At 46.0% G+C, this 20,384-nt stretch overlaps 1 protein-coding gene across 7 annotated transcripts in view; it reads right to left on the bottom strand.

Moving 5' to 3' along the window:
* Positions 1-20,384, bottom strand: part of ITSN1 (intersectin 1) — a 106,401-nt gene that overhangs the window by 43,748 nt on the left and 42,269 nt on the right. For 6 of the 7 annotated variants that reach the window (XM_085587476.1, XM_085587463.1, XM_021538736.4 and 3 more), the window contains 9 exons: positions 19,618-19,755; positions 18,689-18,804; positions 16,852-17,114; positions 14,853-15,002; positions 14,323-14,463; positions 9,407-9,494; positions 9,095-9,234; positions 1,912-2,036; positions 663-889 (listed from right to left, as the gene is read on the bottom strand). In XM_085587476.1, coding sequence (XP_085443602.1) covers positions 663-889; positions 1,912-2,036; positions 9,095-9,234; positions 9,407-9,494; positions 14,323-14,463; positions 14,853-15,002; positions 16,852-17,114; positions 18,689-18,804; positions 19,618-19,755 — 1,388 coding nt within the window. Of the gene's footprint in view, positions 1-662; positions 890-1,911; positions 2,037-4,470; positions 4,552-9,094; positions 9,235-9,406; positions 9,495-14,322; positions 14,464-14,852; positions 15,003-16,851; positions 17,115-18,688; positions 18,805-19,617; positions 19,756-20,384 lie in introns of all 7 variants that reach the window. The other variant, XM_085587503.1, reaches the window with a different exon arrangement.

The following is a 20,384-nucleotide window of genomic DNA, read 5'->3' as shown; positions in this document are numbered from 1 at the left end:
GTCCCAGGCTGCTCCAGCCCCAGTGTCCAACCTGGCCCTGGGCACTGCCAGGGATCCAGGGGCAGCCCCAGGATTTAGTTATTTGCAATGCTTTGGACAAGTATTTAAACCAGTTTTACATTCCCAAACAGTTCTCCTGTGTATCAAAGCACTTAAGAGGGAAGCAGGATTCCCAATAGAGGCAAAAATCAGGATACAGTGCACAGAAAAAGCTCTCAGCTGAAAGTGAATGTGCGGAGAGCAAAAAGGGGGATTAAATATTAGATTTCAGGTCATTGGTCCAGTGAACAAAGGAAAGCAGGAAAGGAAAAGGGTGACTAAACAACATATTGTTCCTACTCCAAAAAATCCCAAGGCATGTATCCCAGACCAAAATAAGGATGACAGAAATAGTTTTGACATCTTGCATCCAGCCCCTTGCAGCTGAGATCCCCCTTCCTTTGCCCTGCAGTCTTAGAGCTGTGCCTGCCCCTCTGCTGCACACCAGCCTTTGGGGAAGAACAGTGATGCCTAACAGAACCAGTTTTGGAGCCTGGAACTCAATCCATGCATTATTCACTTTAACAAGACTCCCAATCCAGCCCTGAGCACCACCTTGCTCTATGTTAAATGGGAGAAGAGAAGTGAGCCATCCCAGAGCATTCCCTGCTGCTGGACCCTACCTGCGTTGGACCACGGAGCCTGGCCAGGCTTGTTGGGCTCCTGGTGGGGCTGGAAGAGTTTACTCAGCTTCTCCTGCATCTCCTGTTTCCCCTTATCCTCACTTTCCTTCTTCTTGGGTAGCTCTTCCCTTTTTTGCTTCTCATCTTCCTGGATTTTTTTTGGCCACTGTGGTTCTTCCTCCGGCTGTCCCCGCTCCAGCCGCGCTTTGTCCCGCTCCTGGATCCGCCTGGGGGACAATGGGGACAACAGAGCCACTCAAACCAAAGCCACCAAAGCTTTTGGCTCATCTCCTGCACCAAGTGTCCTCTTTACGGCTTTCCATGGCCTAACTTCATTTTGGTGAGTTATCAATCACTCCCCAGCATCTCCTTACAATGGCAATGATTCCCAGAAATCACAAATGCAGGGAATTCTTTGGGTTGGAAGGGATTTTAAAGATCCAACACAAGGTAAGACTCCCAACAGGCAAATCAGAAAGAGAAAAGCAGGAATCAGAACATGTGGCCATCCTTTTCCTCTTGCTGAGAGCTAAGGAGGAGAAGTATTTGCAAGTGTTACACAGCAATCCAAAGAATTATTGGGAATATTTCCCATTCCCAACCACCAGGGTTAATTAGTCCTTCCCCTCCACCAGAGGACAAGACACCAAGAAAAGAATAAATATTCTCTCCGGGAAACAATTTGGCCCAGTAAAGGCAGCTCTGAAGAGCTGAAGGATGCCCAGTGTGCTCCAGTCTGCTCCATGGCCTATTCCACTCCTGGAATTCTTTCAGAATTAGAGACAAATGCCTGAGAAGCAGCTGCTCCTCACACATGTGGTGTGCTGCAATGAACAGACCTTGTCCAAGGACAATGTCAATTCCCGATCAAAAACAGTGTGAGGAAAATAACTAATTCATGGAATCCCAGGATCCCTGGGGCTGGCAAAGCCCTCCCAGCCCAGGGAGTCCCAGCTGGGCCCCATGCCCACCTTGTCCCCAGCCCAGAGCACTCAGTGCCACCTCCAGGGGACACCTGCAGGGATGGGCACTGCAAAGCTCCCTGGGCAGCCCCTGCCAGGGCCTGAGCACCCTTTCCATGGGGAAATTGCTGCTGCTGTCCAACCAATCCACTTCCCAAGCATTAGAGGGTGGCACTAGAGGACACAAACCTCATCTGCATCCCTGGAAGTTTTGGGCAGACAGGAATATTTTCCAGGAGATGCCAGGGGAGGCTGGCATTTAGGGCTCCACTACAGCAGTTTGTTACCTCTGAGCTTCTTTTTGCTTTTCCAGCTCCACTGTCTTCCTTTCCTGTTCCTTCAGTTTCAACCTCTCAGCTTCCAAGCTCTTCTGCTTCTGGAGCTGCTGTTTGTTATGGATTTCTCTCAGCTCCTGGATTAAAAAAAAGGCAAAAGGTGTAAAAATCCACTCTGTGAATCAGAACTGGTGGCCCCAAGGAGCTCCCTGTAAGGGCACAACACCTGGCAGTGGTTGGGGATCTCTCAAAGCCACAGTCCTGCCCATGCAGATATTTCAGGTTCATTCCCAGGGTCTATAAGCCACCTACTGTTTTTCTATTTTTATCCATTAAAGGGTTAGGAAACCAGAAAATCTTTAAATGGGATTCTGAAAAATGGACAAAGCTTTATCTTTGAACAGTCACTTGTGTTTTGTTTGCTGGTTTATGGAATCCATTCATTGAATTCCATACACAAATCTCCCCTCTGAGCTCTCACAACAGCAACTCTTAATCCGTTTCATTTGCCAATTATTGCTGATTTACTAAAGAACCTTCAGGGCTGGTTTATACACAGGAGACTGAAATCCTTAAGGAATGTCTTTGGGATGAGTCATGATACAGACACTACTCATTAATATATAAGTCAGTTTTTCTTCAATTGCCTGAAAAAATTAGAATAATAATAATAATAATAATAATAATAATAATAATAATAATAATAAAACCCATAATATTTTCAAGATTTGTTCTCTGCATTAACACCAACTAACAGAAATCCAACCTTCATCTGGAATTTTTTTGCATGACCTGGAATTTTGCATCTGAACTCCTCAGCATTACAGTAGAAAAAGGGAAAATTTACCTATGACCACTGAGGATTTTCACTGAAAATAATTCACTTCAAAAATTGGTATCTTATCATGAAAATATGGTACAGGTAAAACTGAAACAGCTAATCCTGGAAGTATCTGGATGGTTTTTCAGAAATTCACAATCTACAAACCACAGGAAGTTTTCATTCCTCATGCACTGACCCAAATGAGAAAATTGCATAAGAAACAAAACAAAACAAAAAGAAATTAAAGTGATTCCAACCCACTGGATACAGGGGTGAAAATTTCAAAAGGGAAGCTGATCCTTGTGGCCCAGGTCTCAGTTTTATTTTATTAATGCTCCTCAGTTTTAAATTCAATGAAAACTGAGCTCAGCATCATTAAAGAGAATCAGTTCCCAGGGAAGCTGGAATTAAAGAGACATTTTAAGAATCATTTAAGTTTTCCACAGACATCTTAACCCACTATTCCCTCCCAGCCAAGCTGGGTCAGTGTTCTGTGAAAGGCTTTTTCTGTGGCAGAAGTGTGTGTTAAGAAAATCAAACCTAGTTTGTAGTGTTGGCACAGGATAGAGCATTTTTGGAGATGAAAAAATCCCATATACATCCCTTTAGGGTCAGCCAGGAGGAAACAAAGATGTGCTGGGCATCTCATGCAACATTGTTTTACCAAATGGGAGGAAGAGGCAGCATCTCCCACAGCTCTACTGGAAACCAGTTGAACAAAATTCTGCTAACACCTCAAAAGCCAAGACATTCCCAGCTGGATGCTCAGCACAGCCTTACACTCCTGCTGCACAGACACAGCTCCCAGCTGGACATTCCCCCTCCTGTGCTGCAATTCCAAAGACACCTCAAGGCTTTGCTCATTCCTGGACAAGGAGTGTTTTACCTTAAAAGCAGGGAAATTTTTACCTGGCATTTAAATCCAAACAGACCAACAAGGAGGACTTGAGGTGTTAAAACAGCCCCATTCATGTTATTGAATAGGAATTTCAATAGCATTTCAATATTCACTACATACAGCAAAGTCATCTGCTACAAAAAAACCTGCCTGGTAGAAGTGGAGTTGTTTTGGCCCTGATTGTGCCTTTTTGACAGAAAGACAACAGGACTTGGGATGTTCAGGGATTAAAACCCAAGGTTTCCATCAGATCTTCTCCCCCTGAGACAAGCAGAGCATTTGATGCCAGAGGAAAGGACCCTGCAGTTCTGTCAAACCACGACATCTGTGCTCCATGAAGCTTTTCCAGAGCAACCCTTTCCTGCCCCAATCCCCAGCTCCCAAAGCCCCTGCTCTGGCCTTGGCAGACAATTCCTCCCTTCACCCCATCCTCGGGGTTTTTGGGCAAAGGAAGGGAGCTGCCACCCTCTCCTACCTGGAACCACAGATTACAGTGACGTGTAGGGATTCTTCCCATCAGTGTTTGCTTTTTTAAAAATTCTGAAAATCGTGACCAAAACAGGCAATTTACTTAAACTCTTGAAATTCCAGATAAGCAAAAGACAAAAATAACTCACTACAACTGTGCCCAAGTTGCAATTCAAGGCACACTCCTCAGGCAGGCATAAGGATTAGATAAAATCCAATGCTAAACTCTTCTCTCTGATTTGGTTTGGTGCTGGCACCCCTCAGCAAACACTGACTCAGTGAAACACTGCACACTCATCTGCTTAGGGAAAGTGAAGCACATAACTGGAGGAGGCTCCTCACTCAGAGAGAGCTGGGTCCTGCCTGAGCAGGCCATGGAGACCTTTGGGAAGGAGTGTAAGTGCTGGATGCAGCCCAGGAGGAGAGCCAGGCACTGCAGCATTGCCTCTTCCACTGCCACTGACTGGAAGAAAGAAATGCTGAGATGTAAAGAGGGTTGGGAGCAGGAGTGCCCTGCTGACACTGACACACAGGCACCGACAGCCACGGGACACACGGACAGCCACGGGACACTTCAGCCCACTGGGGGTCACTGCTTTGGCCAGGCACTGGGAAAGAGTTCTCAGCACAGCTATTTCACAAACATGAACTCAGTCCTTGTGTGCTTTTGGGCAGGAACAGCAGCAAGAAATTCTGGATTCTGCCATGGGCATTAGGTCCTTGGAGCTTGGAGGGTCAGTTTAGATCCAGGGACACTGGGGAAGAGTTCTGTATCCTGAGGGTGCCCAGAGCAGCTGGGGCTGCCCCTGGATCCCTGGCAGTGCCCAAGGCCAGGCTGGACACTGGGGCTGGAGCAGCCTGGCACAGTGGGAGGTGTCCCTGCCATGGCAGGGGTGGCACTGGGTGGGATTTGAGGTCTCTCCAACCCAGACCATTCCATGATCCTAAAATAAACAAGTGACCAGATCCATTTCATTGATACCTGCATCTAATAATCAATAAAGAGCTAGAGATCTAATAATTATTCTGTGCTCTTTAAAAATCTCAGCCTAGAGATCTAATAATTATTAGATCTCTAGGCTGAGATTTTTAAAGAACACAGAAGTTTCACTCCTTCAACTGCAAGACACAAAGAAATGGCCAAACTTTCAACCTTGTAACAAACTCAGTCACTTCATAGCCAAACACACCCCAAGCCACCAGATGGTTATCCTGCATCATAAAACGCCCCAAACCTCATTCGAAAGGATACCTGAGCAGCCAAACAAGCACCAGCAATCTCCTGAAACCAAGTGGTTCTACCTTAAGATATCCAATACTACAATTCAAATGACCTGATCTGAAATATTAATAATATTTTGCAAGCCTGAAAGCTGTTGGTGGAAATGCACCAAATTGTAGGAATATTTCCTACTCCAAAGAACTAATCAGAAGGAATTGAAATCAGTTGTTTTGGAGAGACGAAAAAGATCCAGCAGAAAAAAAGATCTCATCTCCCTAATCACTCCTACGATATTAAGACACACAGCAAAGATGATGTACTTTAACATTTATATGAATATTCACTCATTACAGAACATAAAAACATGGAGACAAATTCAGAGTATCCTGTAAACTGCTGTGGTTTGGAAAAGTTGTCTGGTAAACTAAATTACCTTGATTAAATCCAGAATTTGCAATTTATTTGTTTGATAAAAATGTATTTTAAAAAGGAAGATTTCCATCCTTTCCATCTTGACTTATTATCCCTTAATTTACAAGAAACCTTTATCATATTTAGAGCTCAGGTGTGGTGGAATCGTTGAGACACAATTTGAAAAATTTCCCATTTCATTGCAAGCATTAGCCAGCTGCCTGGATAATTGATAATCACACAGGTGGCACCACAGGACACACCCAGCAACTGAGAACTCAACAAGTTCTTCTGCTATTTAGGGAAATTATTAATTTACAAGCCAATTTTTACCTATTGTCAATGTCAGTCACTTTTCCAGTGGTGGCTCCTAAAAGTTGTCGCAGATTTTTCATTTTTTTAAGGCAATTGTATGTGAGAATTATGGGAGCTCATAATGACCTGATTTGGAGTGCTGTGATCACTGATACATCATGTGATATGAGAGAGGTGTGTTCCCTGTGGTTGGAGAATACCCACTTCACACAAATCCCAGTAAATCCAGGATTCCAGGAAAGCTTTCACTGGCCTTGGGCACAAAATTCCAGGGTGCTGGCACTGCCCAGGGAATGGGCACGGCCCCGAGGCTGCCAGAGCTGCAGGAGCCTTTGGGCAGTGCTGCCAGGGATGCCCAGGGTGGGATTGGTGGGGTCTGGGCAGGGCAGGGTGGCACTGGGGGATCCCTGGGGGTCCCTTCAGCTCAGGACATTCCATAGTTCCATGAAGAACAGCCATGGAATCACTGCTGCACTCAGCAGCTTCTGAGTGGTTTCTCCACCCCTTCCATGCTGAGCCCACAAAAGTCCATGTGCCTTTTTAGGGTTTTAAATCCAGTTATAAAATCCTTCAGCCTCCCAAAATATGCCTTGCATATCTTGAGAAACTATAAAAGGGAGCAGTCTCTGAATTCAGCTCCCACTGTCAGTTCCATAGTACAGCTGGGGCTGGAGCGTGTCCAGGGCAGGGAACGGAGCTGGGAAGGGGCTGGAGAGTTCCCGAGGGAGCTGGGAAGGGGCTGGAGAGTTCCCGAGGGAGCTGGGAAGGGGCTGGAGAGTTCCCGAGGGAGCTGGGAAGGGAATGGAGAGTTCCCGAGGGAGCTGGGAAGGGAATGGAGAGTTCCCGAGGGAGCTGGGAAGGGGCTGGAGAGTTCCCGAGGGAGCTGGGAAGGGGCTGGAGAGTTCCTGAGGGAGCTGGGAAGGGGCTGGAGAGTTCCTGAGGGAGCTGGGAAGGGGCTGGAGAGTTCCTGAGGGAGCTGGGAAGGGGCTGGAGAGTTCCTGAGGGAGCTGGGAAGGGAATGGAGAGTTCCTGAGGGAGCTGGGAAGGGGCTGAGCTGGAGCAAAGGAGGCTCAGGGGGACCTTGTGGCTCTCACAGCTCCTGCCAGGAGGGGACAGCCGGGGGGTCGGGCTCTGCTCCAGGAACAGGGAGAGGAGGAGAGGGAACGGCCTCAGGCTGGGCCAGGGCAGGCTCAGCTGGGACAGCAGCAGCAATTTCCCCATGGAAAGGGTGCTCAGGCCCTGGCAGGGGCTGCCCAGGGAGCTTTGCAGTGCCCATCCCTGCAGGTGTCCCCTGGAGGTGGCTGGATGTGGCCCTTGGGGACAGGGTTGGGGTGATGCTGGGGTGGCACTGGGTGATCCTGAGGGTCCCTTCCCACCCTGACAGTTCTGGGATTCTGTGACTGCCCTTCCTCAACTCAACCCTTCCAAGAAAGCCCAGGAAGCTCAGCAAGGCAGAAATCCCCACAAACAGCTCCTCCTGATCTGCTCCTCCTGGCAGGCGAGTCCCACAATCTCCTCAGGCCAGAGGAGACCTTCTGTTCTTTCCAAACAAGTGTCTACATAACTCCTTATCAATTGATTGAAATCAATTTTCCTGTTAAACTGCAAAATCATTTACCTTTAGTCAAGGCATTCCTGGCACATGCTGATAAATCTGTGCTTAATGGGCAACTTCCATTTTGAATTATCATCACCTTGTTATCTGGCAAGTGCAATCCTTAAATATTTAAAAGACTAAGTTTTGGGTGTCTGGTTTCTTGGTTTGGGTTTGTTTTTTTTTTTGCTGCTGTCACAATGCCAAGACTGTTCATCCTTTTCCCATTTATGTTTGGGTAATTTATGATCAAACAAAATGCAGGCACTAATTTTAGAATTAATATCCTTTGGTCCAATTTATCACTTTTAAAGGACTTCATAAAAAAAAATAATACCCAAGAAGCACAACATGCTAAGATCTATCCAAAACCCAAATATGAAGAAAAATTAAGTGAGGTTTAAACCTCAAGGATTAATTAAGCAAGGGTTAGACCATTCTATTTTCTTTTACATATAATTTGTGCCCATTTTGTTTGTTCTGTGTCTGACTCTGCAGAGATACTCCCCTCCCATCCTCCCTGTCTCAGACTAGGAGAATCATCTTCAAATGATGAAGATGATTTAATCTTCCCCTTAAAAGAGGGACTCACTTTTAATTTTTCCTGTAATTATTAATAACTCCAGTTGAAACAACCAATTTGTTGCTTCAATTCAACCCCACCTTCCATCTTAAATTGGTTGATTTAATCCCAGTTGATCAACTTTCGTAACAACTCCATTAATGTCTCCGTCACAGTTATTTTCCTGCTGACTACTTTGTAGCACAATTTGTGACACTTTGCAGGAAATTGAGCATTTTTGGTCAGCTTTCAGGAGAACCCACCAGCGGAATTAGCAGATAAAGTACTTAATCATTGGAATATTTATGAAAAAATGAATGCTATTAAAAGTTTGTAACTACAGACTGATTCCTAACTTCTCTCTGCAGAACTCTGACATTGCCAGTGCAGAAATACACAAAAAATATCACAGTTTTAACAAAGACTGAGCAGTAAAGGATGAAACCACAAACCACAGGCAGCTACACTCAGGGACAGGGGACAAGCAGGAACACACAGACAGCAGATAACATTTCTGGGTGGCAGCAGAAGATCAAGTCTCTTTTATTCAAGATTTCAATTTGAACTCCTGATTCCAGCAGATTCGCTGGCCTTGTCCTGCCCTTCCTGGATGCAAAAGCTCAGACATTGGTAATTTCATTTTTGCAATCATGGATTCAGAATCAGGGCTCAAATCTCCTCCTGAAGAGACTCTACAGATTAAATTGATTCAAACCCTGAGTTTGAAAGCTGAGCAGCATTTTCTTAAATAGAATAAAGATTAAATAAAATCCTCAACAAACAGATTGAGAATGCTCCCCAAACTGACATTCTTAATCATTTCAGTTCATTTTTTAACCCCACAATCAGGTTAGAAAATAATTAACTGAACATTCAGGAAGGCTTAACGAGCCCTGGGTTACCTTCAGCTGATTATTGAAAATATCAATTTCCTGCAGTTTAGATCTGGTTTCTTTCTCCACCTCATCCAGCTGGTCCCGGAGCTGCTGCCGTGCCAGTTCCTTGGCTTCCAAGGCTCTTTTGATGGTGAGAAGGGAATCCCCTGGTTTGGAACACATTGTCAAGTCAGTATTTTCTTCTGTGGAACACTTTAGGTCACAGAAAGCAACATCTTCCCATCTGCATCTTGCAACACACAAAGAGCAATTCCAGGGGACACTATAGTGAGGGAACGTGCCCTGCCCCAGCTCAGGCATGCCCCAAAAGCTACTCACTGTGCAAACTGTTCTGCTGGACTTGCTTGAGCTGATCATTCAGCAGCTGCTTCTCTGGAATCAGCCTGCCCAGCATCTGCTGGGACTCCTGGAGCACAGACATGGGCAGGGAAAACAAGAACAGAACAGGCACCAGGTGAGTGAGGGACAACTGCAGCCACCAGACCTAAATTACCTTGATTAAATCCAGAGTTGGTAACTTATTTGTTTGATAAAAATGTATTTTAAAAAGGAAGATTTCCATCCTTCACATCTTGACCTATTATCTCTTAATTTACAAGAAACCTTTCTCATATTAAGAGCTCAGATGTGGTGCTTCACACCTGCTTCACTTCTGCTTTACTTGTTCTCTCACTGAATGATGTGTTACTGCTTGTTTCCCTCCTCTGTATCATTGATCTTATCCAAGCACTGTCTGTGTGATATCCCCACAGATCCCAGACATTCTCTGCCAGTCCAGAAGGGTGAGTAGATGCATGGAATTGATCTGATTCTCACTGAGTATTGAGCCAGGCTTGGAATTACCCAAAACTGAGGGCAGAGACACAAGGCTAAATTGGAGGAAATGTTCAAACAAGCACTTACAAAATGTTTAACTCTGATTTTAAAAAATGAAACGCAGAATCCCAAAATCCCTGGAGCTGGCAAAGCCCTCCCAGCCCAGGGAGTCCCAGCTGGGCCCCATGCCCACCTTGTCCCCAGCCCAGAGCACTCAGTGCCACCTCCAGGGGACACCTGCAGGGATGGGCACTGCAAAGCTCCCTGGGCAGCCCCTGCCAGGGCCTGAGCACCCTTTCCATGGGGAAATTGCTGCTGCTGTCCCAGCTGAGCCTGCCCTGGCCCAGCCTGAGGCCGTTCCCTCTCCTCCTGTCCCTGTTCCTGGAGCAGAGCCCGACCCCCCGGCTGTCCCCTCCACTAATAGTTAATTAATAATATTAACAACAGTGTTAATGATTAGCAACTCAGGTCAGGAATAGTAAGACAAATAGTTACAGGAAGACAAAATAAAGATTTTCCTTTTAAAGGAACATATTCTGGCCAAAAGCCATGAAACACAAGCCCTGTGGGATGAGTGTCCCTGAGTCCTTGACATCTCCATGCTGAGCTCTTGGCAGAGGATTCTCATCTCTGTCAAACTCAGCACGTGTCTGGAAGGTTGTGAACTGCTGTGTTACAGGGGTCCCTTTGGAAGATCCTATTTCCTGTAGAACCCTGGCCCTTTCCAGAGCATGAAGTGCCACCTCACACACTTTTCTGAAGCCTGGACCTCCCAGCTCAAGTTGTCAAAAGATCTTCAGCAGCATGAGGTGAAACAGCACCTGAGTCTCAATATCCCATCTTTCCTACAAACCCTGGAACTTCTCTGAGCAATTCTCTGGAACTGCAAGCTTTTGAGGAATCAAGCAGCTGACAGCTTCAATTTGTCACGGAGGATTGCAAATGACATCATTCAATGCTAAGAATAAATGTCCTGTGATCCCTGAACACCAGAGTGAGCCCCAGGGATGTTGTGGACTCCCCTGGATCTGTGGAAGTGTCCCAGGCCAGATAGGAGCAGCCTGGGACAGTGGAAGGTGTCCCTGCCATGGCAGGGGTGGCACTGCATGAGCTCTAAAGTCCATCCCAACAACAAGTCATTCTGTGATCCCGCAATTCCACAAAAAGTATTAATTTTGGTTAAAGGCAGGACTGACTGCACTGCCGTGGCTTTGGGCTGTCCCACTTTCCACCTGCCAGACCCTGAAGGGCTCTGCAGTGGTCAGCTCAGCTCTGAGCGTTATGCAACAACTGCAGCCTCCTGTGAGCTCCTGATGGTCCAGAAAATACCCTGAGACAGCACACAGCACAGTCAAGCACTTTAGGAATTCACAAGTAGCAAAGCAGCAAAATTCAGATAATACAGATTAGATTATGAGGAGCTGCACGTGTCCCTCATAGCTGCAGGGCCTGACACAGCAACAGAGCTCTCCCAGCCCCTCAGGGAGATCCCAAAAGCTGGATAACCCCCAATCCTCCCCTGCCTGGGACAGCCTCACCCCCAGTGCTGGGGACAGTTCTGGCTGTCTCAATAAAAGGTCAGAAGCTGTTGGAAAGTGCCCAGAGGTGGAGAAGGTCCAGAGGGACCCCCGAGGTCCCTGGGGCAGCTCAGCCTGGAGCAGCCTGAGGTCAGAGCTCCCTGGGGCTGCAGGGACAGCTCCGATCTCTGCTCTGGGCCAGGGACAGCACCAGGGAGCGCCTGGGGCTGGGCCAGGCCAGCTCAGGCTGCAATCAGGGAAAGGCTCTTCCCCAGAGGTGCTGGCACTGCCCAGGGAATGGGCACGGCCCCGAGGCTGCCAGAGCTGCAGGAGCCTTTGGCCAGCGCTGCCAGGGATGCCCAGGGTGGGGTTGGTGGGTCTGGGCAGGGCAGGGTGGCACTGGGGGATCCCTGGGGGTCCCTCCAGCTCAGGACATTCCCTGTCTGCCATCCTGAGACCACTGGCTGCCTGGAACAAATGAGAATCAGCAATATACACAGTATAAAGCCTTGCTCTGGTGGGAGGCTCCCTGACCATGGCAGGGGTGGATGAACTTTAAAGTCCTTTCCAAACACAACCTCTCTGTGTTTCTGTGGCTCTAAGAATGCTGCAGATCAACCAAGCAGCAAAATGTTCATCAACATGAAAACGAAATTCTCCTTCTCAGAGCACAAAAAGCAGCACAGGACAGCATTTGAGGGTGGAATGTGATCACAACATCAGCTGCTTTGTTTGTAAAGGCCAGAACACTTCCAAACATCCCAGATTACTCAATGCACCGAATAGTTTGGGGAGTGTGTAAGGACAGAGAATGCCAAGGCATCCTGAGGGTCAAGTCCTGTTTCCTGCAAGCCCAGACAGCCATGGAATAAGCATCTAGCCAAGAACACCCACCACATGGATTCCACATCCCTGCCTCATACTAAAGAAACAGATGAAAGAAATTAACAGCATCATAAACTCTGGAAACTCCTGCAACAATAAACGGCCAAGAGCTGAGTAATGTCACACGTGGAGGGGAAATGAAAACCCAACTCCTGCCTCTTGGATAAGGGAAAATGCTCTTCCAATCACCAAGGAGGTAAATAATCCCTGCAGCACTGAGCAAGCCCCAGACAGCACAAAGGTATTCCCAGCACAGCCCAGGTGTCTGGAGAGCAGGAGCCCTCTGAGCATCCCTCGAGCAGAGAGCCAGAGAACAGCCACACATCTTCAGCAGCAGCACTAACTGGGACACCACTCCTCCCACAAGTTTAATGGAACTGCATCTTGGAAGTAATTAATAGGCTGAAGAATAATTACTCCTCTGAATTAATTAATCTTCCTACAGCAAGTGTCAGATGGATTAAACTCAACTACTTCCAGTGAAGATACATCACCCTACAAAGATAATGACACTTATTGATTTTTTAACCTATTTGAGAGTTTAGAGGATGAAAATCTCCTTTTCTAAAACTCACTTATGTCTTTGTCTGTTCTCTGCAGACGAGATAGGAAAATTTACAGGATATTTGAAAAAATCTTTTTTTTTCAGGAAAAAGCCTTAAGGATCTCCCCAGACAAAATGTGGCCTTTTCTCCTAAGTAGTGACATTTTTCTGGGAACACAACTGGGATAAAATCACCTCAAGTGACACTAAGGGAAATATCAGTGGTGGAGATCAATGAGAGTAGGCATCACCACACAGCCACAGCTATTGCTGCCAAGCCACCTCAAAGCCCAAAACCCAACAGAACAACTGCCAGGGAAAGCAGGAGTGAAGCTGGGATGGAATTATTTTATTATAATTTTTAGAATAAAAACTATTTCTTAAGTATTATTATAATATTTAAATTTAAATACATTTAAATTTATTTAAATTTTTATAAAAAGCATAGACCCTCAAAAAAACAGTTTCATAATCTGAAGGTTGTGAGTTTGATCCTCACATGAGGCACCACTAAATCTTGGTTTGTGGTTTTTTGTTTGTTTGTTTTTGTTACAGCTGGGATTAAAAGTGTTTGAAATGGTATTTTGTGTTTTGACTTGGATATGTATATTACAGTTTCATAAATTGTGACTTTTATAGTATTTTATTAGTAAGTTATGAAATTGTTTTGTATTTATCTTTATAGGGTTTTTAAAAGAAAAATTATTTAATTAAGAAATCATATTTAAATTATTTTTATTTTTAACTTAATATCTAATTACATTTTAATTTAATCACTAATTTTTATAATAAAACAGCAGGATTAGGTTTTAAGCCAGGTTTTACACCTCAGCTCTGTAAGTGTGAGATTCTTTGTGCTGGTACAAATACACTGAGAGACACAAGAACTAGCCAAGAACTAATTTCAAGCCCTATGAAGTACGTAATAAAGAGAAGAATTCCTGAATCAAACACTACAGCCCATTGAAAAACCCTTACAAATGACAGGGAATATTCTTTCACTGAAGGCAGACACCTCCAGCTCTCATGTGACAGAATTTTACATCAGTAAGAAAGGCAAATGCCAGGTTTAGATCCACAACTCCCTGGTTTCACTGGGAGCTTCAATTTTTAAAGTTCATTATTTTTGAAAATGAAATAAAACCCATCAACAAGCCACTTCACTGCAGTCAGCTCTTTCCCCCAGCACACAAACAGCAACACAGGACAATTTCCTTCTCCTCACCCCCAAAAACCACCTGCAGCCAAAGCATTTCCTGCTGCCCACACCAGGAGCCCAGGAGGATGAAAGGATAACCCCAAACACCTTCAAGTGTAGGAAGCAGTTCCTACACACCTCTGCAGGACATAATTTGTCATTCCTGTAAGTTAAAGTGTGAGGAACAGCTCATTCCAAGTTTGCTCAGGATCCTGATGTTTTTGAGGAGGACAAAATTCAAAGCTAATAATAAAATTAGAGAACGTTTTCTCACCTGTAGCTGCTGCTGCAAATGGGTGATTTCTGCAATTCTGAGTTCTCTGGATTTATTTGTACTTTCAATTTCTTGTCTTTGGGTCGACAGCCGACACCTGATATCCTGGAGCTTCCCCTCCAACTGGTTTCTTTTATCATTCTTTAAAAGAAAAGAAAAATACCTATTTAATAATTTTTTAACCAAAATGTTCAGTTGTGCAAGTCTGGATCTAAAAACTTATTTTAACTCCTTTTCTAAAACTCATTTACATCTTTAGTCTGTCCTCTACAGATGAGATAGAAAAATTTACAGGATATTTGAAAAAAATTTTTTTTTTTTTTTTCAGGAAAAAGCTTTAAGGATCTCCAGACAAAATGTGGCCTTTTCTCCTAAGTAGTGACATTTTCTGCGATCACAATTGGGATAAAAATACCTCAAGTGACACTAAGAGAAATATCAGAGGTGGAAATTCTAGAAAACAACCACAGCAAGGACACAGTCACCACCACTGTGTTTGTGCGTGTGTGAGCTGCTCCAGCACCACTCACGAGAGCTTCCAGTTCGAATTCCAGGGTTTTCTTCTTGGCTTTCAGCACCATGATGTCCTCCTGCTCCTTGTTCCTCTGGTTCAGCAGCTCCTGCCGCCGGTTGCGCTCCCACTCCAGCTGCCTCTGCCTCTCTAGCTCCCGTTTGGCAGCCTGCAGATGCAAAAATCAGCATCTGGAATTTGGGATATTCCTATTCTGATATTCAGTTAGAACGTTGGCACAAATGGGGGGCTGCTCTGGGCTCTACACACACCAATTGCTCAGGGGGTGCTTCCAGCAAATGATGCCTTATCAAGCCTGCCCTGGAGCAGAGGCTGGATGGAGTTCCAGAACAAAGCAGGGATTTATTCAAAGGATCTCCTCCATGGATGCACCTTGGGCAGCACCAGAGCCCAGCCAGGGCTGCACCCAAATGACCCAAAATGCACGAGCGCTCCCGGGGCTCTCCCTGGGATCAGTTCTGCTCCATTGGCACCTTGGAGTTCATCGTCCCATTCCAGCTCCAGCCCAGGCAGTCCCACCCTGCTTGTTTTACTCTCTCTAGCCCACGCTGTTTGTGCTCCTGGGCTGAGATTTGGATCATTTGTCCTTGGTGCCCAGCTGGAGCAGGAATTGTTTTGTGTCCCTGCTCTGTGCACAGAGCTCAGCATCCCCTGATATAAATCCCAGACCCACACACTGAAGCAGCACAGAATGTGAAAAATAGAAAAGCTAAACCTGAGGCATCACAGAAGTGACTGAACAGAAACTCCCTCTGTTTTGATCCAGTTTGCTGATTTAACAGGTTTGTTTAATACTAAGACTGGGAGAACTCTCTAAGACATACCCAAATCTCTTTCTAACCTGCAACATCTGCAGCTTTGCAAAGAACAGCCAAGTGTTTCTGTGCTGAATCTATCAAGGTTTGGCAATGGGAGAAAAGGGGAGATGTTTGGATTAACCAGGGTGTGTTTCCTTTAACAAATCAAAGGCCAGGTTGGATGGTGCTACGTGGTCTGGTGAATGTTATCCCTGCCATGGCAGAGGGCTGGAACTAGAGGATCCTGAAGATCCCTTCCAACCCAAACCATTCTGGTACTCTATGAAATGAACTCATCCCTGGAAAATCATGAATGCTGGAAGTTTTTCTTCATTCATTCACACACCTCTTAACACCTAATATAATAACAACAGTAATCAAAATATTATTTTTAAAGAAGTGAGAGGTAAGGAGCATGTTGTCCTAGATGTCAGTGTCTCATCCATTAATTTCACAGGACAAATGAAGCAAAAACTGCCCCTTCCTTGCCTTTAACACCCCAGAAATTTTAGTTCCTGCCTTAAAAGTTTGCTCCTTACCCTGGCAGCACCACACCGAGTGCCCAGCACTCACCTGGATGCTCCCAAGCTGGGGCACTACTGGAATGCTGTCTGCTGAGAATTTCAGACTTTCTGTGCTGCCAGGCACTGACCCCCAGGAGAACATTGCACTGACCTGAGGCCGTGGAGAAGCTTCCAAAATGGAATGGCAAAACTGGGATTGTGGGGGTGGAGTTTGAATAGAAGTGTGTGATATCACAGCGTGGGAAACTCAGAGTTTAAGGTTTAGAATGCAGGAATAGATATAAAGCAAGATGGAGGTTTTAGGGTGGAGACTGCTCCTTCCTCACCTCCTTCTCCATGGGTTTGGGTGGTTTTGTGGAATTGGATAAAAACGCCCCCATTGTGGGCATGGGTGGTTGGGTATTGGGTTACAAGTGAAAATAATTGAGGTGTCATTTCTTAATTGGACTGTTTATTATTATTAATTTCTACAGGCTTTAAAAGGCCTTGTAGAGAGAGAGATGGGGCTCCATTTTTAGTTTGTTGAAGTGCTGCAGAACTCAGGGTTTGTGAGACTGTAACAGAGACAAGAACCGATAAACACCTGAGTCCCAACAAGAAATTCCCTCTCACACATTTCATCCCAACCTAGGCTAAAAAAAGAAGCCAAGACTCCACAGGGCCCAGCCCAGCTTACCTCTCTCCTCTCAATCTCCTTCCTCCTCTCCTCCTCGCGCTGCCGCTCCAGCTCCCGCTGCTTCTCCAGCTGCTTCTCCAGCTCCAGCTGCCGCTTGCGCTCCTGCTCCTGCCGCTCGCGCTCCTTCCTCTCCTGCTCGGCCCTCTCCAGCTGGGCCAGCCTCTCCTGCTCCTTGCGCTGCTGCTCCAGCAGCGCCTGCCTGCGCTTCTCCAGCTCCAGGTTGCCCCGCTCAAAGTTCTCCCGCTTCTTGTCCTCGAACGTCACTTCGTGCATGGAAATGCAGGGCAAAAGGACAGTTAAACTCTGCCACTGACTTGGAAACAAATAAACCATAGAAACCCAAAGGAATCCCCAGCAAAGTCAATCCACCTGCCAGCAGGAGAGGATGCACCTCCCCACTAGGGATAACGGCTCCACAGGTCAGCCTGGGGTTTAGTGTGGGAAATGGGAAATGGATTCAGTGTGGGAAATGGATTTGTAGAGAGCTCTCAGGGCCTGACAGAGGGCTCACACAGTGTGCGTCTGTATGCAAACCTTGAGATCAGAAATGATGACTTAGAAATGCCATGGATTAGGACAGACATTGCTGAGAGAAAAATGGAGCTAGAAAAAAGTTTCAGAGGATGGCCCTGCAAATAAGACTAGATGCTTTGGAGAAATAGAACTATGAAAGACTGATGTTGCTGATCCCCTCAAAGCCACATCCTCAGCAAACCAAGGAGGGAATTCCCATTTCCACTCCTCAGGCCTCCAGCTTGCTCCACAAAACTCAGCAAGGGAAGTAATTTAGACAAACCATTCTCCAGCTGATCCTCCATGGGGACATGGATCTGACTTCTTCAGCACATTGGATAATAGCAGAAGTCCAAGAGCCATAATTTCCATTAGTGTAGAGCAAAGAATTCAGCTGCTGACATCATCAAAAGGCCATTATGCAAATGACCAGAACTTACTTAAAGTTGCTATTCTCATTAGATTACTCATTACTGTCAGGAAAAGAAATGGTTTAGGTTCTTGAGCAGCTGAGCTCAGAAGTCTGGATTCCTGCAGAACCATATCCTCACCACCTACTGCCCTAAAAGAACAGTCTCAGTTCCAGCACAGCTTCCCTGACATCCCTCTGCAGTCCCAGGGACTGTCCCTCCTTCGCCTCACTCCTCAGCACCTCCATCCAAATGATTCTTTCACTTCACCTTCTGTTCCTTTTCATACCCTCTGTGTGCCACTCCCACAGCCCAAAGGGCAGGTTTCTCTCCCTCGTGTGGCCAGCATGGACATCTTTGGGATGCAAGGCCAGGGAGAGCCCACACTGCCTTCCCAGTGTGCACAGTTGGACACATCAGCCCAACTCCTGCTGAACCAGCTGAATTCTTGTGTTTTCCAGTTTGTGCCCCTTTCCAGCTGCCAATTCCCTCTTCCTTTAGTTCTTTCCCTGGAACTGCTGAAATCTGTATTAAGCCCCACACTGTTACACAGACTCCAAGGAAACAGCTCTCTGTGGGAGTACTGGGATCTTTCACAGACACCTCAGCCAAGCTTTGCTCCACCTAATTCAGAGGATGAAGGCAGCAGGAATTTTTCCCTGGAATGCTGTGCCAGGGCTGCAAAGGGCTGGGTGGGGAATGCAGGAGATGAGGAGCCTGAAGGCTCTTCCCAACCCCAAGGATCAGGCACAGGAATGAGCTGGACTCAGTAATATCTTGGTTGTGCCTTGACCTGTCCCAAATTGTTCTGAAAAGACATTTCTCAGTCAGCCCATGTAACCTCCCAGGCTGTGAGCCAATGGAAAAACCCTCTGGGAACAGCACACTAAATATCCTTGCTTTCCCTTGCTCACCTGGTAATTTCTTTTCCAGTTGCTGCTGTTCTTCTTCCAATGCTGGTTCTTCTGGTAACCTTTGGTCTACAGACACTGAACTGGCAGCAGAAATCCCACTGCCAGAGCGAACTCGTCTGCCAAGGAAACAGGAATTGTGGGTGCTTAACAGAACCCAGGCCTACTCAAACTACTTATGATTTAATGATGAGATCAAATTAAATGGAATGATGTAATGTTTTGTGGTACTCAATGTTCATACAGTGCTGCCCAGAGGGTCTCACTCAGGCATTGCCTCAGGAGAACAAGATTTTCCAGAATCCCAGCAGTTCACTGGTGTCTCAAATTCTTCTTCCAGATGGGTTCAACCCTGTCCCCAAGATCTCTCACTTCAGGGGAGATTTTTCCCTAACCAATCTGAGTTTGGGGAAATGCTGATTTAAACTACAGTAAAAACAGCAGACAGAGGAAGAGCTCACTATAGTCAAGCTAAAAGCAAGATCCCAGGTGGAGTACACAAAAACTGGGAATCTTTAGGAGGATATCTGAAGAACACAGTAAAAAACCACTTATTTTCACTGCTGTTACTTTCTTCCCATCTATTTCTCCACAAAGAAGTAAAATGGAACAAGAGAAGTGATGAATGACTACACAGTTCCCAAACCCAGCTGTACCAAAGGAGGTCTGGATGTGGTGCAGTGCAAATCCACCTTGGAATTCCAATACCTTCTGACTGCTCTACAGGAGTATAAGCCTGAACTTAAATCTAGGTTTCTATGGTCAAACTGAGCAAGTCTGGAAGGTGTGCCAGCATAAACACCCACCCAAACCCTGTTCTCACAGGGCAAAAGGTGAGGGCTCACTGCTCCGTTCCTGTACTTGGCACTCCCAGAACCATCCCAATGACATACAGAACTCAGGAGGGAGACTCCCAGGGGATGAGCAGTCACCTGAATGAAGGTGGGATGTACTCTGGGGGCAGGGCAGGAGGCAGTGGCTGACCAGACATCGCTACATCAATGAGGTGCATAGCCAGGATAAACTCCTCAGCTGTCAGCTTCCCATCTTGATCAATGTCAGAGAGAGTCCTTGTTAAAGGGGAAGGACAAAGCAAGGGAATTATTAAATATTAAAAAACATTGTTCAAAGGCATATACAGTTCCAATTTCATTCACATTTTTCACTATTTTTTCCACACTACTTGATTTTTTCAAAACAAATGAAAAGCAAACCCCAAAAGCTTCCCTATTTTCCCCATTTCTCATGGCTGTCTGTCTGAAATCCAGCCTTGAAGCCACAGCTTCTCCTTCACCTGCTCTGAGTGCTGCCAGGAACTCATGCCAGAGAAGAAATTTTAACCAGTGGAGTTCTCCTGAACACCCCGTGAACACCAGAAGAACCAGCTCAGGTGTTTGGCAGAACTTTTAGGTTTGGTCTCCTTCTTCCCTAGAGGCTCCTATCTCACATTCCAGGGCACCCACTGGCAGTGAAATCAAAGCCATTGGTGTTCTAGTCCTGACAAGCACCAACCCACCCTGGCATTATGCACATATCAAAAATTAGAGTAATGTCTCTGGATGGCCCCAAAGCAGAGCTCCAACAGAGGCACAAAATGCTTTTACTCCTGTTAAGGTGGTGTTGGAGAAAATTAACAGCCAGGGACAGCACCCAGGGAGCAGCTGGAGCTGGGCCTGGAGGGATTTAGGGTGGGTTTTAG

Source organism: Lonchura striata, chromosome 1, assembly GCF_050655825.1.
Source record: "Lonchura striata isolate lonStrDom1 chromosome 1, ASM5065582v1, whole genome shotgun sequence".
Lineage (NCBI taxonomy): Eukaryota > Metazoa > Chordata > Aves > Passeriformes > Estrildidae > Lonchura > Lonchura striata.
Note: the sequence above shows the minus strand (reverse complement) of the source record. Positions and strands in the feature narration are given on the sequence as shown.